Genomic DNA, 23,483 nt, shown 5'->3' with positions numbered 1-23,483 from the left:
GGGGGGAGGGGGAGGGAAATAGAGAGAGAGGAAGAGAAATGACCTTAATGTCTGTTGGTTGTTTTTGCTATTCACTTTGCTGTTTGTTTGTGGCCTGCTTCTGTTTCTATTGTTATATATCCACCTTGCTTCCCATTCGATATTATCAAGAGAATGTACAACTATGTACTGGTAATGGACTTCGGCAACAATCTTGTATACAACACCGAACTACCTAATAACACACCTATCGGGACTCACTCCGTTTCACCTTCTCCAGGGTATAGTTTTGCATGCAAGGTCCGGACAGATAGTCGAAATATCTTACAAAAGAATATTCTAATCACAAATGAGATCCAATAGAATGGAAGGAAGAAGGAGGGAAAGAGAAATCAGGTATCTCGGTAATAAAAAAAGATATATCGTGCCTGGATCGGTGAACGAAAGGGTTGAGAATGAGAAGTGAAGTGAAGTCAAGTAAGATCAAAGCATCGCTGCAATGCAAGACAAGGTCGAATTCAACGCTGGTCCAAGAGGTCAAAGAAAATGCATAGTTAAAAAGGTTAATGTCCAGACATTAAGAAGAAAAGAAGGTCAGGGAAAGAATTCGGGGGAAAAAAATAAAGTCACTCCTCCCGCAGAGGAGTTTCCGTTCTGAAGTCATGACGGCTGCCCTTTCGAGTGACGCCCTTGAGCAGGCTAAATCGCTTCATCATCGAATCGCGCTTTCCATGGCCATGACCATGGCCATTGCTGTGCCCGTTACTATGTCCTGTCGGGCTAGTGATCTCCGGGCTGCGCACAGATGCCATGCTACTCCGCGTCACGGGCCGTGGGTAGTCACTGATTGAAGGAATAGTCGACCATCCCCCAGTCTTCGGACCGCTCACCGAGGGACGCCCTTCACCAGTTCCGTTGGTACGAGAAGTCGTGCGGCTGACAGAGTCTTGTGAGATGGCAACAGTGTCCCGAGAAGCACTTCTTGACCGTTGTTCCTTCTGGCTCTGGGTCTCTTCGGGAGCATTGCTGCTGATGGACAAGGATGAGCCGTGCTTGTGCAGTACTTCGCCAAAGAGGCTCCGTCGCTTGGTCTGAGTATCGCGCGATTGGGTCGTAGTGCGACTGTGGATCGTGGCCGCATCATCATGCTCTGCGGAATCTCCCTGACTTTGCTCCGCTGCCTGGGTTCCGTTGACGCCTGGCTGCTTCTTCGGCTCCTCCTGCACGGTAGTCACCGAGTTGCTTGCCGCATGGTTGGACCGCTTGAAAGGGTTCATGACACTAATCCGATGGCTAACTGATTGCTTCGCCGAGTGCTTACGACCATGCGTCTTGCGCGAGGAGCGAATCAACTCCTGCTCCGGACTCAAGGCTCGCGAGCTAGACGCCTTCTGACGCCCTTCCACCGATTTGGGAGACTTGCGTGGGGACCTTGGAGGAGTTTCGGGCTCGACTGGACGGAGTGAGGCGATTTCCGGCGCAAATGCCTCCTCGAACCGACGCATCAATTCCGCTTGCGTGGCTTGGTGGGCCGGGCGGTGATAAAGCGCAAGAGCATGCTTAATCGCCAACGCATGGTCGATGAGAGCTACTGCCAGTGCGTTCTTCATCGGATCCGCGGGCTTGGGCGTCACTAGTCCACCGTCGTCCTCGTCTGGCACATCCGACAAAAATTGCCGGTAAGACGCAACGCAGTTTGGAGTGGATGCATTGAGATCTAGTAATTGCTGCACCGCCTCCGTAAGATTGTTCAGGCTAGTGTCCTCACCAGATGCAGCCCGCCGCTGTAGCAACGTCAGCTCCTGAGTCTTACGCCAAGTCCGTTCCAGAGCGCTCTGCAGCGGCGACAGCGAGACTTCCTTCACCTCCACCACTTCGCTGCGACGCAAGATGTTGGGGAAGGGTTCTGCGGTGGTGTAAATGATCTTCTCCACCCACTGTTGCGTCACATTCGTGTCGCGCACATGTCTCCTGAGCGTTGTTGTGAACTGGCAAGGCTCAGAAACCAGCAAATGATCTCTGACTGACTGCGGAACCTTGGACCGCTGGTAGACTGGGTGATCCACATCCCGGTAGATGCTGACAGAGCTGATTTGCAGGAATTGACCCTCATAGTCTTGAATCTCACCCGACGACATAATCTGCGCTGCTGGATGCTCCTTCTGCATACGGTCCACAAAGGAAGCCATTCGTTCGTTCGGAGCACCTTCAATGATGAATTCCTTGTCACGCAGAGTAGGTGGGAAGCCAAGTCCTTTGTACAACACACGGAAGTATCGCGGGATCTGCTTGTCTTGCTTCGCAATGTGGTCGTATATTTTGGCCATGGAACTCTGGGCCCTTGAAAGCTTGGCAAAATCCATAGTCGTGTCTTCGTACTGCTGCGTGAGCTCCTTATAACACACCAGCGCGTGCGACCAAGCTTTGCCGTCCTCGAAGTACTGAATAATCGAGAAATACAGCGACTCCTTTCTTTCGAATGACGTTTGCTCAGGGAAAGCAGGATTGAGCAGCTCCGGCAGTGTCCGTCTCGGATCCCAGTCATATAAGTCAGCATGGAACTGAAGCGCCAGGCCAGCTTCAGTGAGGTTGCCTGCGGCAGCTTGAACTTGAGCCAGTTCGTGCACGTAACGTATGAAGATATCCTCTCGGCCCATGTCTTTCATATACTTCATTAATCGAAGAGTATGCAGACTTTCAGCCATAGATCCACCTTGTGACGCCACAAAGAGATCCAGAAGCTCATCCACCGTAGCAATCAAAGCCCCGACTGCTTCGGAGAAATCCTCGTCGAACACAGAGTAGCCCTCGAAATGATCCATCAATTCTTGGATGAACAACTTTTGCACCACGCTTCCGCTCATATTCTTCCGCTTGAATAGGTTATCGAGGCTGGAAATGACCTCCGTCTCGATGATAGACAAATCCTGGTTAAGTCCCCACTCGCTCAGGATCATCGTCCGCAAGATCTCGACAGCAACATGGCGCAGTCCTTCATGGACACTGAGACAAAGTTCGATAATTGGTGCCACCAGTCCGGGAACATATTGCACTTGGTAGCCCCCGAGCTTACTCAATCCGTAGCGCTCACTCTCCTCGTCGGTAGTCTCCCATCCAATGGCTTCCCAGCTGGAATGTAGTAGATCCGCGCCTTGTTCTCGAACATCGCCGGCAATTTTCCAGATGGCACGTCGCTTTTGCTCGGGATAAGTCTCAAGGGCAAGCGCCTCGCTCGAAACCACCTTGAGCAAAGTCATGAAGAAATTCTCCCAGAGTCTTGTGTCGAAAGTCTCAGCCTCTTCCGGAGCTGGAAGAAACTTCTTGATAAGGATGCCTGCAAGAAATTCGAGACTCTTGACTGTCGCGCGGTGATTGTAAACATGCACACTTAGCCAGCTTTCAGGGTAGGCTTCACAGTTCAGTATCGAGGTATGAACTTCGAACGCCTGGGAAAGGAAAGCAGACAGCTCTAAGCCCTTCAAGCGGGGCCGTTTGGGGTTGGGCACCGCTGCCGTAGCGGCCATGATCGCAGAGAGCTCAACCAAAGCCTCATCAAACCGCTGCGAGTGTTTCGAGGACTTGACTTGGAACGGGAACGTTTTGCTGAAGAGTAAGGAAAGGTAGCTGGTTTCTTCCACCCCATCGGGTATAATAGAATAGTAGGATGAAACGATATTTGGCATGAACTCATAAATAAGAGAATCGGGCTGCTTCAACAACTCCGCGACCACCGCGCAGCACAAGCGTACTTGGTCGCGATACAGGTCAGATACAGCCCCTGTCGCACCCCAGTACGGAGCCAACCAGCTGATGCAGCTGGAGATCAGGCTACGTCTCTCCGAGCCGGAGCTGAAAATCTCGAGGCGGGTGTAATGCTGAATGAGAACCAGCTTGTACAGGATCAGCATACCTTTGACGTCTTTACAGGCATCCATGAAACTGAGCGCAATCATGATCGTCTCATCTCGCCCGAGAACTTTAGACAGTTCAGGCAACCAGGTGTGAAAATGCTGGACCACGAGTGTTTTGCTGCCCACCGTCGCAGGCGACGTGTCCTTCATAAGAGCTTCAAGTGATTTGAAGATGGTATGCAAGTCGCGATTGAAGGTTGACTGCACTCGGGTAATTCCAATGCCTTCTTCCTTGGCCTTCTGCTGTTGTCGGGCATTGATGATGAACTTCAGAACATGTCGGCCCACCTTGAACGTGGCGCGCAAATTGCGCGACTGTTGTGGGTCAGAGTTGGCCAGAAGAAGGCGCGAATAGCTTCTAACCAGACACGGCGTGACAAAAGGGAAGTTGAATTGGTTTTCAGCATAGTGGTCAACGAGCGGACCAAGGTTGAACCGTCGGTCATGCACGATGCCCAGAACTGTCACTAAGTTGTTGAAAATCAAGTCCTCATACTCTTCATTTCCAGAATTCTCAACCAATATCCCGAATAAAGAATCCAAGACACTGCTGAGTTGCTTCACGATCTCGATCTCTGGTACGAAGAGTACCCGCTTCAGGGTGTCCAAAACTTCATCGACGGGTCGCTCTTTCCAGTTTAGAAGGCTGAGTATCACTTGGTCCTGAGAGTATTCGGTGCTGCACAAGTGCGTGTCCAGGCGCAATGTAGCCAAGGGTCCTGTGATAGCTTCGTCCTTTGCTGACTCATTCTTACCGAGTGAGCTCCACGGGAGAGACAAATAAGCGCCCTTCCCGTTTTCGATACTCGAGGTACACTTGTCGTAGGCATGCAGCAGAAGTGAATGAGGGCCATCTCGCATGAAGGCCTTGTTGTCCCACAAAGGCATCCAGGCCAGAGCAAAGGGGAATTCCGGGGCATCTGCGATACTCATTATCAGATGCGATCCTGGGATCTGGTCCGTCGGGATGTTGAGCCGAATTGTCTGATTCCACGGTGCGCCTCGTTCAGCTACCGTGGTCCGCCATGCGGTCTGTGAAGGCTGGTTAGATGCAGGGAAAACGCAGCGGTCAACGCGTGCTCCTGATGAGGTCCGGACCTCAAGAGTCAGTTGCAGATTACGAAGGCCAGTAAGCGTCGGTACAGGGACTTGACCTGACTGGGGATGGGAGAGGAGGGCATCTTCAGGGAAAGTGGCGTGAGAGATAGTGACGTAAATATCAGATCTGGGTTTGGTCGGGGCTTGAGAAAAGCCAATGCGTCTGGTTTGGGTGACGTTCAGCATGGTTGTGGGATTCTTTCGGACCAAGGCATCTGCGTCGGGATTGGTGTGCGGAGAAAGATGAAGATGGAGCCGAGCAGCTGGCTGGGATCGAACATATTTTCCTGTCGAACTTGGGACTAGGGTGCGAACCACGCTGTCGAAATTGTCGGCGCGTCCTTCCTTCTCATCGCTATCCTCAGACGGTGCCCAAATATTGATCACTTCCTCTGCATCTTTTTCTGAGCGCAAAATTTGAGAGACTTCCAAGAAGCCGATCCCTAATGTCCGAATATGAGTTGACTCTTTTGCAGGTTGGCTACCACTGGCCCGTTCCTTAATGCTTGAGACACTCTCCGAAGACCGAGGGGGTCCTTTGCTAGCTTCTTTTAGCACTTCAGTGCTTGTCGCGCCGCGCTTGGATGTCCACATCATACTGCGACGAGATTTCAAACTGTTCTTCGCCGCGTGGTTGGCTACAGTGGGGGTCCTGCTGATCGTGGAGCCGTCGCGCGAGAGTGAAGACCTTGATTGAGCTGCGGCGCTGGCCACGGACGCGGTTTCCGATGCTCGAACGGCCACGATCAGATACATCTTTGGACCGTTTGGAGTGTCATCGCCGAAATCCGTGTTGCTCATGTCGGTAAAAAGAGTCTTTAGTTTGTTACTGTGACCCATATTTGCGAATTTGTCGGGGGAAGGAATGTCCAGGAGGTAGGTCTCTGACAGCGGAGTCAGAGCACCAGTCTCCGACTGTGAACACAAATAGAGTGCCAGTGTCACGGGCCCTGGCGCATGACCAGACACAGCGTTCACTTCCAACAGCAAATGATGCAGAGTAGCCGCGTCGGCTTGCTGCGTGGGAGTACTTTCGAGCATACTCATTTCGGATTGTAACTTGGTCAATTGCACCGCAGAATCGTCACCCGTGAGCAGACGACCCCTTTGCAGGGGATCTCTGACAATGACTTCTCCCCCCAACGTTTTATTACCATGTACCAGCTTCCACACTACCTCTTGTCGCAAATGAACCTTCTCCTTGGCCGTGAGCACATTGTATTGAAGTTGTCGCCTTGCGAGGTCGAGTTCTTTTACGATTTTCGACATTTCCTCCACGGTGTCGTACTGGCGCGACAGTAGCATTTGGTGCAAGTTAGTCGAATGCCATTCGCGCAGGCAGGATGCAATCTCATCGACGAGCGGTTCTGAAAGCGATGTGGGCGTTTCATCACCAATTTTGAGCATTGGCACTGGTGCGGCCGGTTTGGGTGCGTTAGGGTCTCGCGGAGCCACAATGACAGGTGTCGAAGGTGCCGACACTAATCCGAAAGTATGGCTCACAAGTGAGCGTGGACTCGACTGGTCATCATCGTCGATTTTGTGGATGAAGATCTGCGACGGCTTCCCTTTCTTCGCAATCACCACATCGGAGACTTCCCCGAGCGGGCCCTCATCGTCGTGGTAGGAAGTGATGCTGTCTCGCACATCTCCGTCAGTACCAGGCGTTAGGACTAAGCTCGACCGGTCTCCATTGGTTATAGTCCTCTCCCCGTCGCCCAAGACCTCGCGGATTTCGACACAATTCCGCGGAAAGATGCCTGAAAAGACCCTCGCCTCCAGTGTTTGTCCCTTGGTGCTGGTCAATCCTGCCAGCAGCGACGGCGGAGCGACCAAATACCCGCGACACCATTCCCCATCAGCGCCTCCTTGCTCAATTATGTATAATTCATCGCCAAGCTCGAGGGGTAAATCTGCCGGGGTGGAAGGCTGGAAGGGATAGATGGCCACAGCAAAAGCAATGCGAGGCAGAGGCCGCCAGGGCATAACTGCGATGCGAGGCGGCAATTGCGAAAACACCCCGCCGCGGTGGTTTTCAAAGGGAGGGGGATCGTCTCAGGAATGAGGAGCGCAGCACGAAAGCGGGGTCGCGAGGGGTAGAAGGGAATCTGTGGCCTGATCGATAGAGATAAAGGGGGGGGCGCTACATGCAGCCGTCTGCAACAAGTGGAAAGGGGAGGAATGCGGGCAATTCGTCAGGCGTGTGTGCGAGCGCGATTCGATTGCGATCCGGAGGCGTGCTGTCTTTCTTAAGGTTATTTTGGTTTAAGGGTGTGGTTCTGTGGTCACTAGATACGTCGCGGAAAGTGTGCGGTTAGTGAGTGAATTTCTCATAAGCGAAACGCAAGCGTAGGATGTTTCAATGCGAGTCGAAGGAGTCAGTAGGGTCATGATAAGCGGAAGTGTAAAGAGCTGTGTGTCCATCAAGGAGCGGGAGTCGCGCAGGGTCTCCGGGACCGTGACCACTACCCTGTTAATTGCACAAGGTAGAACGTAGAAGGAATAGTTATGAGGTCGGTGGTTGGAAGCATCCCTCACACCGGACGAGTCGGCCCCATCGACTTGACTAATTCTGAATTGCTTTCTGCCTTGAGGAGCTTGAATGAATTCGTGGGTGCGGCGGACGCGCGCCCTCTTTCTCCCCTAAGCAGTTGGAGTGGGAGTGGAGCCCAATTGTTCACTTGGCAGGAACTGTGGAGAAACCTCACACAACTGAAACGTAGGCAGGGGGAGCGGGAGAAGCTTACCAAGTTGCAGAGATCGTGAAGGGAAGGACAAAAGATTATAAGCAAGAAGAGAAGGAAAGGAATTGAGAAATGGGGAAGAAGATAGTTGAAGCCCGAAAAGGATGGGGAAATGATTGATTGGGGAGATGGGGAGAGGGGGGGTGGAGGAGGAGGAGTGGATGGAGAAGAAGAGGGAGAGTCGAGAAGTTACTGAAAGGGTACAGACGGAGTACGGAGAAGGTAGTTAACTTACGGGTTAGTTACAAGTAGTATAGTGTATCGTAGTGTAGTGTAGTGTAAGTTAGTCGAGACAACAATAATCAATCGGGAAAGAGTGAGGAAGAGCCACAGAGGAGGAAGCCTGAGGCTAACCAGTCTGTAGAAGAGGCTAGACTTGGCCGGGCCAATTTTTATCTCATTTTAACATTGATCAATGACTCGTACTCAGTATTTCCTTAGGGAAATGCAATGACCTGCGAGATTAACTTTGATTACCTATCATTCTATTGCTGCTATATGCAGTATCTGGCTGTTGACGTCCCTCCTGTCAACAATTCGGCATCAAACAACTCTTTCTACCTATAACTTGTCTGCTTCCAGCTTGAGCCTTGGTTCCCTTGCCCATTGCCCGCCCAATTCACCGGATCTGGGACTAATTATTATCGCCCATCCATGGATCCATCGGGATCGAGCCGATCGATCGACTCATTCACCGGTTGGTGGCTTTTCTTGCCAGTACTGCACTGCAACAAACAGCACGTTACTGTTCCGTTCCAGCTCTTTGCTTTTTCTGGCAGGTCAAATACATCCATCCACCATCCATCTGTTGGTTTGTTCTGGCAATAGCATATCTAATCATGGATTCATGCTAGTGACTGACAGGCAAGGCACACCACAGTGGCCACAGTGACACAAGTGCCTGACCAAGATCCTCTTTCACCTCCAGCACAGACCCCATTCCCACCCCTGAATCCATCCAATACTGGCTCGTGTCGCGGCCGCAATTTTGGCCGTTTACCTGGACCGGGTGAAGATCGGCTGTCTGCAAACACAGAACCAGGGGTCAACCGCTGACATTATTAGTTCACTGGAAGTTTCTCGCCGAGGGATCGACACCAAACGCGATTCCATCTACAGGTACTTGCCGCGTTCCGCATGGGCCACTGGCTAAGTACCTTAACTAGGGGCCGAGTCCTTACTTCGGACCATGCGTGAGCCCGCCGGAGACGACGTCTAGCCTGAGCTAGCAACGCCATAGAATCGATACTTCTTTGATGTGTAGTAGTTCTTCAATACAGGAGTGCAGGAAATCCCCCTTCCCCACCCAAACAATTACGAACCATCCATGAACTATAAGTACAGAAATAGACAAGGGTACTCGGACAAGTCAACGGCTTATAACAAGAGATATAAACCTGGAAAATGAAGAAGCAAACGCCCAGATCCATGCGCCCCTTGTATGATTCGCACTCAACAGCAGGTAGCAGACAGCCAAGCAAGGGCGGAAACTCAAAAATACCAATAATAACCATCTGTCATCTTTGAAACATGGCAGCTGCCTCCTCCTTGCGCCATTCCAGCTCCAGTTGTCCCTCATACACTGTGTCAATGATGCGCCGGGTACGGTCGTACGCCTCCCCGTAACGACCCTCGCATTCTCGGAGCACCTTCAACACCAGACTCCGGCTCAGGCCCGGATCGTCCGCATCACCAAAATGCTTCTCAACCCGCTTCTTTAGTCCTTCAATGCCTCGTCGGACTTCCTTCCCGTCGTACGCAGCCAACACCTTCTTCGCCACCGATCGCGAGTGGCTGGGCCGGCTGGCGATGTCCGCGGGGCTCATACCGCTCGCCAGTAAATTCTCAACAGACTCGACGAACTCGAGCAGCTTACCTAGAGGTCGGTGAATGACCGAATCCAGATACAACTTCAAGTGCTCTTGCATATCTTGCTGCGCCCGGGCGTGCCATCGCTCCAGAACCAGGAGATCCCGAATCCCGACTTCTTCCACGTAGTGATTCATGTTCTCAATCAAGAGAATGTGATAGTTCAGGATCTCTTTATCCTCTGGATCGCCGGACGCGGCTGTCGCTGCTGAAGGTTGGCCTGGAGCTTCCTTGGCGATGAATTTGAGCGACTCCCACATGGCACGATTGATGCGATCGTAAGCTTCATTGACACTGATCCGGATGTCATAGAATTCCTGCGACTGCTGCGAAAGGAGATTCTCTACTGCGGTGGCAAAGTTCGGGAACACTCGCATGAAAGAGATGACTCCCTTGCGCTTGTTCACCTTGACTTTGGTTTCTTCGATGCCTCGAATTTGTTCATCCACGAAACGGTTGAATAAGCCAAGAAGTCGAGAATGCAGTTTCTGAAGTGAGTGAACAATGAAATCTTGATTTGCATCATCGAACTCCGATAGAGCCTTCTCTAACGCTAGTAGAATGCCAATTCCTTGTCTGTGTTATGCGAGTCAGCATCTCGAGTAGTGATAATGTGGGGCACGCTCAATTGACACTTACAGTGGATCGGCTTGAATAGCCCAGTCTACAAGATTCTGCATATCAGTGGGCCAGAATGAGAAGAGCTCGTCCATACCCTGTTCCACCTTCTTTGCCATGCCTCGATCCGGGTCATGTAATTGTTTAACGCTGAAATTAGGAACCCTGCGCTCGTCAGGAGCGCCCGAAGCGACTAGGTCAGGGAATTCGACAGTAGAGAGCGAGTTCAGGTGGAAGAAATGAACAATGAAGTTCTGCTCCTCAGAAATCATTCTTAGTGTCTCTTGGAGTGTGCCTGCAAATGCTTCACAGGGCTCAAGCTTGCCGTGTTGCTTATCACCAGAGGATAGCTTGAGTCCTGCCGCCGCTCGGATGGTCCTGCCTCTTCGGACGGTGAGCTTGCGAGCAGCCATCGTAATACCTTCACTCTCCTTTTCCTTCTCTTGATGGGTGAAAAGAAGTTCCTGCTCATCCCCTGTGGGTTTTCTTGCCATCTTCTTCCAAGACAAATTATTATCTCGGAAGTCATTCTGATAAGGTGCTTTGGCTTGTTGCTCGTAGAGATTGATTAAGGCCTGCCACTCTCCCCCACTGACTTCTCTCGCAAAGAGGATCACTGCATGGTACTGCCACAACTCTCGACGACAGTACGCCCGAGCTTCGCTGTTGAGCTTGAGCGGATCCTTTTGGGCAGCGGCAGCTACAGCGTCGATTCTCTTCTGCTCTGCAATTCTGTAGGCGATCGTCATAAATTGTTTCAGTCGCTGCAAGAACACACGAGCATGTGTGCGATATTCCTCTTTCTTCTCCTGAATGGCTCGCATCTGTCCAATTTCTGTATCAGCGTAAACGCCCAGGCTGCCATGATCTCCAGCAGAGTCGGCCAGCCGTCTCTTGTTCTGCCGTATATCAGAATCAATCATCAGCATCGCCTTATACAATGTTGACAGCGCGACTTCAGTATCTCGTAGACCATCCGGATTGCTGAGCGATGATTCCTTAAGCGCACGTAGATCATTAGAAGAGATAGAGAGTGTCTTCAGAAGGTTCTGTAGCTCGTTCTGAAGCAACTTCTGGTTAGCCGTCTGCACCTGCAGACCCTGCGATTGTGTTTCAATATAGGCCACATCATCGTGAAGTGTCTATAGCTCGGTTAGCATGACGTTGCGTGTCAGTCCAAAGAGATGCCAGGGGCTATCTATGACTTACGTTCAGTTCATGCGCGTATAGAGTAAGAAGGTTATCCAACTCTTCGCATTCCTCGACCGTCTTGTCAATGAGTCTGGCTAGTTGATCGATTTTCCCCTCCTGCTGCTCCAGATTACCAAGCCAGCTGGTAGCCTCAACCCGCCCAATCTCACGACGAATATCCGCTTCAAGATCTTCGATACGTTTCTCATCGCTCAGCCGTCCGTTCCAGCCAAGGTCTGTTAAGATATCATCGAATTCCACACCACGCCCTACCAAAATACTGGGGTTGATCCCAAGTGACTGACAGTACTTGATTGTGTTGTCTTCGTGACGTCTACGGCGACGGTCATGTGGTGAAGGCGACACAGACCTTGACCTCTCATCCATGACAATTTGTACCGTGGGTCTCGATGTACTCCGCGTATCACTGGGTGCCTCAACGGGGTCGACGACGGGCTCAAGCGGGGGAGCTTGAGTTACTTCGACCGTAGGAGGCTCCGTTACAGGAATTGTTATTGGTGGAGGCGCAGCGGGCTGTTCTTCTGTGGTTGGAGGCAAAGCAGGAGCTTCCTCTTTGTCCGGGCTGTCGGGGCCAGCCGTTGTGTTGTCGCTGTTCGTCCGAAGCAAGAATGGGGCCGGAACAACGCTCGTGATACCGTCGGGTTCATCCGTGGCTGCTTTCTGCTTTTTCGCCGCTGCCAGAAGCCTCTCGCCTGCACCTCCGGGTCTCGGCTTGAAAGCGCCGTAGGCAGTGGCGGCTTTGCGGAATGCTCCAGCAATGTCCTTGTTCTGCTTTTTCTTTACCATCGGACCAAGGCCCGGGCGATGCGTGTCAAGGTCTTCAGCTACAGGTTCAGATTCATCTGGAGAACTAGTCGGCATTGAAGGTTCCATTTCTGTAGCTGGTTCGGCAGCCTCTTGTGACTGTGGAGGTTCTGGTTGTGCTATGATCAACTCCGGTGCTGGTGCCGGTGCCGGTTCCGGTGCGGGTGCAGGTGCGGGTGCGGGTGCGGGAGCTGGAACTGGAACAGTGATAGGCTCGGGATTCTGGGGAGTCGTTGGCGTCTTATTGCCTGCTGACATGCCCGGCATCAAAGTGGGCGGCAGGTCTCCGACCATCGGACTGACAGGAGCCTCCAGCTCCTGAGGCTCTGTCTGTACATCTGATCTGGACGACCTTTCTGATGCTTCTCGCAGAGGTGACCGCGGTCCCGCACTGCTTGCTGGACTGTGCAAGAAAGTGCGATTTTCTCCGGAAACCGACCCGGGTGTGGTAGGCCGAAGACCATCCTTGCTGCGACTAGTGTGTAAATCATGGGTACGAAGCATAGCAGGTCTGGACTCGGGACCTGGCCTTCCATCTCGGGAGGACGGTGGCCGAACATCCAGGTTAGAAACCCCTGGGCTGATTTCGCCAATCTGAGCGGTGTGGCCATTGGACCTCTCCAGTGACCCAGTAGAAGGGGCAACCTGTAGACTTGAAGGGAAATCCCTACTTCTAGATTCGTGCGGAGGGGGCAGCGGTGCCTTCGGGCCCCTGTGATCTGTTGCCAATCGTTCGGTCGCACGAGGGGGAGGCTGCTCACGATGGTCCGGGGGTATCGGCGGCGGGTGTGACGGGGGACCGAGTGGTGAAAACCCGCTTTTTGCAGACTGGCCAGTGGATGGCCTTGCCATCTGCTCTCGACTCTTCTGACTCCGAAGAGTGTGTTCCTCGGTCGGAGGCCGCTTGGGCCCATCGCGACTAGGGGCACGGCTTGTGTACGGAGACTGGGGTCGACTGCCCTGAGATGAAGGTGGACGAGGGGGAGGTAAGGTCACATCAGATCGAGAAGGGCCGGGATGAGGGGCTTGAGGGCCAGGCGGTGCAGTCGGAGGGGGCCCAACCAGCAGTTGTCGTTCACGATCGTCGAATCCGATAAGCGTGGGCACCTTGCCGCCAGTGTATTTGCGATAGATCTTGATCAGACTGCCTATGAAAAAGTCCTTCTCCTTCGAGGTCCGTGCATGCCAATAATAGGGCTTCCCCACGGTGACTACAAATCCGAGATTGAGAGCCCACTGCTTCTGCTGTTGTTCTAATGGAGTCGACGGTACCAGGGCGTTATACGATTGAATGGCGGATAAGTCGTCCAGCATCCATGTTTTCCCAATCGAGAAAGACCCGTCGTTATTTTCCCTCGCTTTGTGCAAGCGCACTCTGCCCGATCTTCTGACTGCGACAATAATTACTCTAGGCTTCTTGTTTTCGGGCGGCGAGTTCGGGGGAGCGGGGGTAGACGGGTACGCCGCATCTTCAACGATGCGGACATGTGTTATGTAGGACTCGACCACTGGAACAGAGAAAGAGGCAATCAGTTTGGCTCGGTACAAATGACCTTGAAGGGGCGGATGTCATACAGGTCCCATCACTGTCTTTCTTTGAGAAGCAGCTGTGAATGATCCGCCTCTTTTCGTCCTCAAACTTCTCCGCCCTTGACAAGGAGCCATCCCCGGGCCCGGCAAATCCGCCATTGCGACCATCGCCTCCACGACGCGGATCCCTTTGAGGAGGGAAATCACTCGATGGAGGGCCCCGTGGACGATCACGACTGCTCATATTTGTTGTTTAAGCACGGAAGCCTGGATCACTCAGGATGTGCCAGACACCAAGTGGACATTGTCGGGGAGGGCAAGGAAGACACGAGAAGGGGCGCAGCGCGACGGGGGGGGGGAGGTGGATTAGAACAGCCCGTGGAAGGATAAAATCGCAGCAAGCCAGAACTTGGAATAAGGCGGGCACTTTCAGTATAGGGGGCGAGCGACATATACTCACGTTGAGAGTAATCTCGAATGCGAAACACAGCCAAGGTGGAGGAGGCGGAGAGTTGAATTAGGTCATTGATCGGTGGTAAGAAAGTATGGGCGGCAGCGGAAACTAACTGAACTAACTGAACTAACTGAACTAATTGACCTAACTGAACCGCAGGCGGAGAGTCGAAGGAGGAGCTCGTGCGCGGGCAGCGCACACTCGGCACCAGAACGAGGCTGACCGACATGCATTAACTCGACTCATCATTTGAGAATTCAGGTCGGTTCTCAGGAACACAATATATAAACACGAACCCGCCTCAAAACTCAGTTTGAGGGATGACAAGTTCATCTTAGCTCTGCATACACATTACGACCATGACCAAAAGTCATCGCTCAGCCTGCTCGTCTATATCGAACTGTATCTAAATATGCTCCAACAACTGGAACCTTACCAGTAGAATCAGTTCTCTTGATCTTGCCCTTCTAATCATGTGCATTAATTGATTCCTTGACAGTTCTTGCCCGCGCGTCGCGGCCAGATGTCATTGGCGAAGAGTGGAGTAGTGTTGCACAGGATTCTTGTGACTGTAAGGTAGGAGCCAATCTAGAACTTGCCCTAGATAGCATTGTTGAGTGAGATATCAATGCAGAGGGTTGAGGTGAGGCAGCACTGATTTAGAGATGATGTCCAAATTAAGTTGCCATCACATCAATTTATGAAACCGGTGAACAAATAAATATATTGCCGCAGTCAAGCACTCAAGTAGAACTGCTTTGCTAATGAAACAAGTCTCAGATTTTAAACATACCATGATGAGCAACCTCAGGACGCCATTGATCCCTCACCCGGAATTTTCAGCTGCTATTCGGCTTCATCATGGACTACTAAGATGATGCAGTTCATGGGTCGATCCAGATCGATTTACAGTACCGTCCAAGTCACGTGACTTCAAATCAAGCCTCAGTCACGGGATGCCACGTGAAAGCACAAATTGGCTGACCGTCCAGTCAAAGCGTGACAAACTACTGACCGCCCTCTCCCGGACCGCCGTTCCCTTTTTTCCTTCTAAACTTTTTTTTCTGTCAGTCCGATAAAGGAAAGATCGAAAACATCCAGTCACTGCCCGAGAGTCTTTGTCCTTCGCTCAAGCCTCAGATTTCCTGCACCAGAGCGCTACAATGGCCGGCAAGAAGGCTCAGAAATCCACTCCCACCAAGATGTCTAAGGACAAGAAGACGGTAAGCAAATTTTGACTCATATTCGAGATCAGTTAGAATGCGCCGGGCGGGTATACTCACAATCTCTTTACATCACAGGCTCCTGCCCCTCCTGCGCCCCTCGTCGCTGCAATTTCCTCCTTTTTGTCCAAGAATGGACTGTCGAAGACCCACGAGGCTCTCGCCAAAGAGTTGAGCAGCAAGTCCATCAGTGCCGATACCAACAACGTGCCTTCTTTGTTGGAGATTTTCAAGACCTGGGAGCAGTCCCAGTCTTCCAAGTCCGACAGCTCGGATGAGTCTAGCTCCTCTTCTTCAGACAGCGACAGCAGCTCGGACGATTCCAGCGATTCCGATGTTGAGATGGATGACGCCCCAAAGACGCAGAAGAAGCAGTCCAGAAGCTCTTCGCCCTCTTCTTCTTCTTCTTCTTCTTCTTCCTCGTCAGATTCCGACAGCGATGCGGATGACGAGAAGGAGGAAGGGGTTGCTGCTGCCCCTGCCTCCAAGTCCCAAGGCACCAAGCGCAAGGCCGAATCTAGCTCTTCCGAATCCGAGTCTGAGTCCGAGGCGGAGGAGGCTCCCAAGTCCAAGAAGACCAAGCTCTCTTCTGCTGAGGCCTCATCCTCCTCCGATTCCGAGTCTGATTCTTCTGACTCATCCTCTTCTTCTTCCGAGTCTGAGTCGTCATCTTCCAGCGAAGACGAAAGTTCTTCTGAGTCGAGCTCCGAGTCTGAATCCGAGTCCGACTCTGACTCCTCCAGTGATGAGGAGGAGACGGCCAAGTCTGAAAAGAAGGATAAGAAGACCACCTCGGCCTCCAGCTCTTCTTCCTCCGACTCTTCTTCCGAAGAAGAGAGCGGGAAAGCCACTCCTAACTCCGAAAGTAGCGAGACCGTCGAGAACTCCGAATCTGACTCGAAGAAGGCGGCACCCGTTGCTAAAGTGAGCCAGACTCCCTCTGTCAGCGCAAGCCCTGCCCCTGGCAACGACTATCCTAAGAAAAAGCACACCGGTGCCCGCCCCACGCCCTTGGCTCTCCTTAGCGAGCAGCCTTACGACCACCACCCGTCTAACGAATACATTCCCTATGCGTACGCCGAGAAGGCCTGGGCGGATCTGTCCGTCACCCGCGGCAAGGGTTTCACGAAGGAGAAGAACAAGAAGAAGCGTGGATCTTACCGTGGCGGTCCCATTGACATCTCTGGCGGCAAGTCCTTCAAGTTCGATGACTAGATGATGCGTTTCAGTCGTCAAATACCCCATTCTGTTCGCTTTTCTCCGCCATCGATTTGGTCGAGGGGTTTTATGATCAACTTGGTCTAGCTTTCCAAGTACACTGGCCTACATCGCAGAAGCTGCTGGACTTGGTCAACGTCAACCGATCCCAGGGAGAAAAAAGCCATTCTCTGTCACATTATTAGATAATCAGATCTAGATGCGTTTCTTTTAGATCGTGGGGTCCCTCAAAAATGTTTGCTTCTTGCAGCAAGGCGCTAATGGAGCCGGGTCGGAATTTTGCTTTTTTTCTTCTTGCTTTTTTCTGAATCAACGTCATTTCTGATTGCCTTCCCCCCCCCCAATTGTATCTAAAACCGTCTTCTGCTGATTTTTCAGCAACCAAAAGAACGAACTCGGTCAACGTCTACCTACAGTATCTATGATGGCTTGTTCTTTCCAACTCCCTGAGCTCATCCAGTCTATCCATGTAGTTCTTGCTGTTTGACTGTACAGCAAGCGAAACAAACAAAAGGAAAATTTACCTTTTACCCTAAGGTGTATGTAATCCTGTTACCAGAGTCCCCTCTCCTTAACCGGAAACTCAATCCGCATGACGCGCATTCAAGGACCCTGCTGAACCCCACCCCCCTCGGATCATACAGCCCGTCGCCAGGAGCTGAAATCCCTCAATTGCGTCCACCGACGATCCCAGCCGGTCGCAAGCTCATCCTCAACGTCCTCGTCCGTGACTGCGTCGAACGGCTGTTGCGTCCGCAGCCGGACGACCGCGGTGCTGTTCGCGGGATCGGGACGCTCGTACCCCGATAGATCGAGGATGCGGTCCGCGGCGTGATGACGACGACGGTGATGACGCGAGGGTTGGGTCGTTGAGGACGAGGACAGGTTGAGGCAGAGCGGGCCCGCGAACCAGGCGCAGTCCGCGCCGGTGGTGAGGTCGTCGGTCGCGACGAAGTCCAGGCGCATCACGCCGTCGGCGACGCCGGTGTAGATGGTCGGGGAACTGGGGGAGGGGGAGCTCATGGTGTAGATGGCGCCGCGGTAGGGGCGGTGGTGCTGGCTGCGGGCTTGGTGGTAGGTGGTCGGGGCCGGGTGGGAGAGGTATATGGACATCTCCTTGCGGGGGTGGTGGTTGGTGATGCCGTTGGGGGAGTTGAGAGTTAGGTGGCGGAGTTGGTTGTCGAGGGACTTGGTAGAGGTGGTGGGAGTGGTTCGTCGGGAGCGAGGTGTGAAGCTCCGCATCGTGGGCTTTGCGTCAAGGTAGCTGTAGCCGCGGTCCATGCGGAGGTCGAAAATCTTGACAAGGGCTTCGCCGCCGGAGCCGACTACGAAGCGGTTGTGGGTGAAGGGTTGGATGCAGTAGATCGGATTGTCGTCGGTGGGGTCGCGGTAGGTCAGCTCGTGCTCTTTGTTGGACCGCAGGTCGTGGAGTCTGGGTCAAGGAGTCAAATGGTGGGGGGGTAAGTGTTTGAAGGGGAATGAGTGCTCACCTGACGGCTCGATCGCCCCATCCTGCGAGAAAGACCTGTCCGGTGGTGCTTAAAGGTGCGATGGCGTTGACGTCTGACTTGATCGCCGTAGAGGAATCGAGTCTGTCATAGTCGACCAGGTTCAGGCTGATTTGTCGGTCGAGCGATACACGCTCACTGGTGATAGAGGAGATTGTGATTGCATCGTCGATGCGCCCTGTTCCGATGGCAAGAAGATCAGATGAGAGGAATTTGGAGTATCGATTCCGGGCTCTCTTCGCCGGGTCGATCTGAAGACGCGCAAATTCCGAAACTCTCGAGCTCTTTGACATCGTGTTATACAGCGCGATGGTTCCGTTGTTCCAGTGCGCTGCGAGTATCGGCTCCTCCCCGTTGCTCAAGTCGGTGCGCTCAATGCCCAAGCCATACGTTTCGAATACTTGCTGGTAATTATGCGAGGGCTCGTCGATCGTGATCGCGAGATGATGCAATTCACCCCGAGCGCGAGCGAAGATCAGATGCTCCTTGCCTTCTTCATAGGCCGGATGGTTTGGTTTCAAAAGGTGTAGGCCGCAAATGTCGTCTACACTGCTGATATGCTCGAGATCACTGAAGATAATCCATTGCTCATGGGGTTTCGAACCTGTATGCTTGACGCGCAGGAAGATTTCGTCTGCTGCACCCCAAGCAAGGACTTCTCGGCGGTCATTCCACGCTGAACCGTTCCATGTCTCGTATGTGTCCAGGGCGGGGCGGTAGCCAAGCGTAGGCCTGTCACCCCGGATCGCTTTTTCAGATCCGATTCTGGTTGCCTGGGGCGGAAAGACAAACCTACCTAGGACGGCATGTTTGTCCAAGGCTCGCGAGCGAGACGTGAGCGAGTGAGCTGCTTCCCTCCAGAAATCTGGGATCTTCGAACCGGGGAACTGTTTCTGTACAAAGGCACGAAAGATCCGCCAATTATCAACGGCGATGGTTTCATGCAGACGTCTGCTGGTCCGAGAGAGCTGCACCAATGCATTGACGGTCGGCAAGTGGCATGCAATGAGGTAGAGAATCTCAGCAGGCAGATTTTCTAACATGATGTGGTGTGAAGAAGCCGCAAATTGGTGTTGATACACCAATGCGTTTTGCGGTTCCCAGGCAGGTCAGGGCCAGAAATGACGTATGGTGTAATGCAATATTCTTTGCCACGGAGTCAGCTATGCTTGTTGCTGCGCAGTAAGAACATCATAATACTCACTTCATAGGAGAGACCGAAGTGATTATTCCTGGTCCTACCGAGTGGATTTGTTATATCCTACCGCGATGGACATGCTGTGGAATGGAAAAAATCACGGGTAAGTAGTAGTTATTCCTTCACAGGCCTAGAAGGGATATCTCAGCCCAATGCGCAAATCATTCTGCATGTTGCCAAGCTTGACGAGCTCCAGTCAGAACTGGGAACAAACAACTCGATTTATAACAGCATGTAAGATTGACTCATGAATTGAGTAAAATATACTATCGCTTGACCTAGAAGAAGAGCGCAGAGCCAATAATTCCATCCAAGAATAAACATGTGACTCTACTGGATGACTTATGTCAGCAAGCAGTCATCCACAGGCTCTTATCTTTGGCTACATTGTCTTATCGCAGCACTGATGCGTCTTTCCCCGCTTAAAGAAGCTTTGTCTGTCTCCAAGTGAGTCATGCTGTACCTGCTCTGGTCTCAGCTTGCTTGCCTGGAAGGATCTTGAAATGGTATACTTTTCGGGCTCTTACAGTACTGTCAAAGGACTATTCAAGGATTAGGCGCAAGGTAAGACTTTTGCGCTTGATAGCTTCCATACTACTCAGTATACCGGCCAAATAGCCGATCTACTTGCGCAAATCTTGTTTGCCGAGGTGCAGTCACAGACCATTACTGGAGGACGCTGCAAACGTCCAGCACGACCTACACTTGCATCTGGATTCCCACAGCATCATGGCGGTTTCTGCTGTCACTACCGTCGCGGCCCTCACCTGCGTCCTCGTGTTGGCCTACAAACTAATCATATATCCGGCATTCCTATCACCGTTGTCCAAAATCCCCAACGCACATTGGACAGCACCCATATCTCCCGCTTGGATTATCTGGAAAAGATATCGAGCCCTGAACAATCGAACCATCCAGGCAGCTCATGAGAAGCATGGGCCTATTGTGAGACTTGGACCTTCCGAGATCTCAATTAATTGCGTTGATGGCGGCATCAAAAGTGTATACACTGGCGGCTTCGAGAAACATGAATGGTACCCACGTGTATTCGGGTCTTTTGGGTGAGGTCATTACAAGGCCCTCATCATCGTCGAAGTACTAACAGGAGCACCTAGAACCGTAAGCATGTTCACCATGACCGATAACAAGGCACACTCGAGCCGCAAAAGGCTGCTGTCCAACATCTACAGCAAGTCGTTCCTGCAATCATCACCACACATCCACCTGATCTCTGAAACGATCATGCTTGACCGCTTTCTGCCTCTAATCTACAAGGCAGTGTCAGATAATGCCCTGGTGGACATGCACGATCTGAACCAAGGATTGACCATGGACTTCGTATCCTCGTATCTCTACGGGTTGGCCAATGGGTCGAACTTTCTTCAAGATGAGGCCTTCCGCCGCAGGATGCTGCACCTTTACCAATGCAGAAAACCGTTCGAATTTTACCACCAAGAAGTCCCTGACTTGTTGGCATGGACAAAGAAGATCGGACTCCGCCTCATTCCTAAATGGTGCGATGAGGCCAACGAGGTACTGGACGCATGGGGGCTAGGTTTCTGCGATAAGGCCGACGAATGCATGGCGTCGACCAGGCTGGAAACTGAACCGATGGTATACAAACAGCTCAAGCAAGGTATCCTCAAGCAGCAGAAGGCTACTGGATTGCCAGACGAAGACCCCGAGAAACAGAAGTGCGAGATTGCCTGTGAGCTGTACGATCATCTCACAGCTGGCCATGAGACTAGTGCCGTGGCTCTGACCTACCTCTTCTGGGAGCTTTCCAAGCACCCCGAGCTGCAGGAAGAGCTCCGCAAGGAGCTCCTGACTCTTGAGCCAAGACTCACCTATCCCCGGTCTGATTCCTCCCGAGAACTCCCGTCTCCCAAATCGATTGACGCATTACCTCTCCTCGAAGCCATCGTTACGGAGACATTGCGCCTGCATGCGCCGATCCCAGGGATCCAGCCACGCGTGACGCCCTCTCCAAGCTGCACGCTTGCAGGCTACAGCGATATTCCCGCAAACACTCGGGTGAATGCGCAAGCCTATTCGCTGCACCGCAACCCCACGGTCTACCCCGAGCCTGAATCATGGGAACCGAAGCGGTGGCTTAAAGACCAAAACTCGGCCGCCGAGCTGGAGGAGCGCAGACGGTGGTTTTGGGCTTTTGGCAGCGGGGGACGGATGTGCGTGGGTAGCAATTTAGCCCTGCAAGGTGAGTCCTTTGTTCTGTAATCTGGGCGGTGCTTGTCTAACGAATCCGCGTCAGAAATGAAACTGGCCGTGGCAGCCATCTACACGAACTTCAAGACCTTTATCGTTGATGACGATGACATTGAGGCGATCGATGCTTACACTGTCAAACCTCGAGGCGAGAAGCTGATCTTGCGGTTCGAAAATGCCTGATAGATCAGATTACTCCATTGTTTGACCCATTATTCATGAATATACGCTATATAACAGTTATTCCCCGTGCCCAGTAACATCGCAGTCGGAGTAAACAACACCACACCATAATTGCAACCGCGTAGTCACCGGTGATCCATCAAAAGTGCAGAAGCCTTCAACCTGGTTACTACAGAAATTCAGCCGCAAGACCCCAACTACGCACTAATCGCTATCACAAACACTTCAAACGTATCTTTTGAACCATAAAAAAAGAAAACTCCAGTTAGCACAATAGAATACAGTATGTTCAATCGCCGGCCGCGGCCGCCAGCTGCAAGCCCATATGCCCTGATTCAGCCCGACCTGTCCTATGCACCCGAATCAGCACCGGAGCTCGGGATCCTGCCCTGACCTACATCCAATCGCCTGCATCCCAGCACAGCAGAACGTATGTAGCCATAAGCAACCCGAACCTAGGCCGCCCAGACCCCTTCCCAACCACAGCGGGACCTTTAATGCTCAACTTGAACTTCGCTCTTCGCTCCCAAACACATCGAAAAGAACCCAGAAACAAAACCAGAAGCTTTCCGCTTCTCTTCTTAACCCAAAACACCATCCTTCTTCTGCGGTCCACGGACGTTGGGGAACATTCTCATGAGGTGGTAGTTGATGGTGCTGCGGCCCTGGCGTTTGGGTTTCTGTGGTTTTGTGCGAATACAGCGTTAGCCCAGCACCTCTCTCATCTTGATAAATCAGAGGGGCATGTTTGGAGAGGGAGAGTTGGGGGAAGAACGGAGGGGCGAAACAAGACACCCGGAAAATAAGACAAGGGAAAACGTACAGGAGCATCCATGCACTGTCTCAATTGCTGTTCCAAGGCTGCGCAACCCTCAACGGAACCACCGGCAGAAGCCCAGCAACCTGATTGAATGGGAATGTTAGCTGAGATATTTTTCTTGAAGGTGGGGGAGGGCCGAAGTCTGTTTGTCTGGTCATAGCGAATCTCGAAGGCTTGGAGATGAAGGGCCCTGAGGACTCGGACTCAGGCCAGATCTGCGGGAATTCTTCCTAGGTGATGAATAATGAGCAAGACCTACTCAGCATCGCGGACATGACATTGACACAGCCATTGGGCTCGTTCTTGTTGGGTCTCCGGACGCGCAGGTGGTTGATGGTCTGGAGACGGATGGGGGTGAGGCGGGTGGAGGCAGTCATGGTTGGCGGCTTTGTTTTTAATAAGGTGTGTAAAGTCTATATCGTGCTCGAGACCAACCGGTATTGTGAGGAGAAGAGCGAACGTAGGGATCGTTGATGCGACAAAGCTCAATGCCAAAGTCGAATATGCTACCGGGTCGAAAAGGGAAGGGCAATCAATCTTGCCAAGACTTTTGGACAATTTTGCCCGCGGAGGTTTGCAATGCATAGAGACGCGCTGACATAATCCCGCCGGCGGCAGCGGCGTTCGCTGGCTGATAAGAAGCTAGGTGCGATGCTTGCGAATACAACATCCAACGCTCAGCATTGTAGGATCGCTAACACGAACAAGGATGAGCAAAAGGCATGCGTGCACCTTATACGTGAATTCTCTTGTTGCGCCGCGGACGACGCGCCACATTCAGCCCTCCCCTTCGACGTTCCGATGTCTTTCCGGCAGCAGTGCGCGGGGGCGGCAAGATGCGGCAACCGCGAAACAGAGCGATGACCGCAGCAGCAGCAATAGCAGCGA

The 23,483-nt window shown here is 52.4% G+C and overlaps 5 protein-coding genes across 5 annotated transcripts; 1 reads left to right on the top strand and 4 right to left on the bottom strand.

Moving 5' to 3' along the window:
* Positions 1 to 605: 605 nt before the first annotated feature.
* ASPACDRAFT_50248 (guanine nucleotide exchange factor DCK1) lies at positions 606 to 6,974 on the bottom strand (the record flags this gene model as incomplete). Its single annotated transcript, XM_020202329.1, has 1 exon — positions 606 to 6,974. The coding sequence occupies one exon, from the start codon at positions 6,972 to 6,974 to the stop codon at positions 606 to 608; it is 6,369 nt and encodes a 2,122-aa protein (XP_020059066.1).
* A 1,998-nt stretch (positions 6,975 to 8,972) lies between these two features.
* ASPACDRAFT_75838 (GTP-Rho binding exocyst subunit SEC3) lies at positions 8,973 to 14,041 on the bottom strand. Its single transcript, XM_020204559.1, has 4 exons — positions 13,811 to 14,041; positions 11,429 to 13,743; positions 10,241 to 11,361; positions 8,973 to 10,177 (listed from the first exon to the last, which is right to left on the bottom strand). The coding sequence occupies exons 1-4, from the start codon at positions 14,007 to 14,009 to the stop codon at positions 9,250 to 9,252; spliced, it is 4,563 nt and encodes a 1,520-aa protein (XP_020059065.1). The 5' UTR covers positions 14,010 to 14,041; the 3' UTR covers positions 8,973 to 9,249.
* A 3,255-nt stretch (positions 14,042 to 17,296) lies between these two features.
* On the bottom strand, positions 17,297 to 19,211 carry ASPACDRAFT_23212 (F-box/WD repeat-containing protein; the record flags this gene model as incomplete). The annotated part of the gene is made up of 2 exons (XM_020199178.1): positions 17,297 to 18,092; positions 18,151 to 19,211. 2 exons carry the CDS (start codon positions 19,209 to 19,211, stop codon positions 17,297 to 17,299), a joined length of 1,857 nt encoding a protein of 618 aa, XP_020059064.1.
* Positions 19,212 to 19,861: 650 nt separating this feature from the next.
* Positions 19,862 to 21,987, top strand: ASPACDRAFT_75837 (cytochrome P450). Its single transcript, XM_020204558.1, has 3 exons — positions 19,862 to 20,427; positions 20,482 to 21,584; positions 21,639 to 21,987. Exons 1-3 carry the CDS (start codon positions 20,096 to 20,098, stop codon positions 21,773 to 21,775), a joined length of 1,572 nt encoding a protein of 523 aa, XP_020059063.1. The 5' UTR covers positions 19,862 to 20,095; the 3' UTR covers positions 21,776 to 21,987.
* Positions 21,959 to 23,194, bottom strand: ASPACDRAFT_112955 (mitochondrial 37S ribosomal protein mS37). Its single transcript, XM_020195685.1, has 3 exons — positions 22,855 to 23,194; positions 22,599 to 22,678; positions 21,959 to 22,455 (listed from the first exon to the last, which is right to left on the bottom strand). Exons 1-3 carry the CDS (start codon positions 22,970 to 22,972, stop codon positions 22,357 to 22,359), a joined length of 297 nt encoding a protein of 98 aa, XP_020059062.1. The 5' UTR covers positions 22,973 to 23,194; the 3' UTR covers positions 21,959 to 22,356.
* Between the last annotated feature and the right edge of the window lie 289 nt (positions 23,195 to 23,483).

This window comes from Aspergillus aculeatus (genome assembly GCF_001890905.1).
Source record: "Aspergillus aculeatus ATCC 16872 unplaced genomic scaffold ASPACscaffold_3, whole genome shotgun sequence".
Lineage (NCBI taxonomy): Eukaryota > Fungi > Ascomycota > Eurotiomycetes > Eurotiales > Aspergillaceae > Aspergillus > Aspergillus aculeatus.
This window is presented reverse-complemented; position numbering and strand designations above follow the sequence as displayed.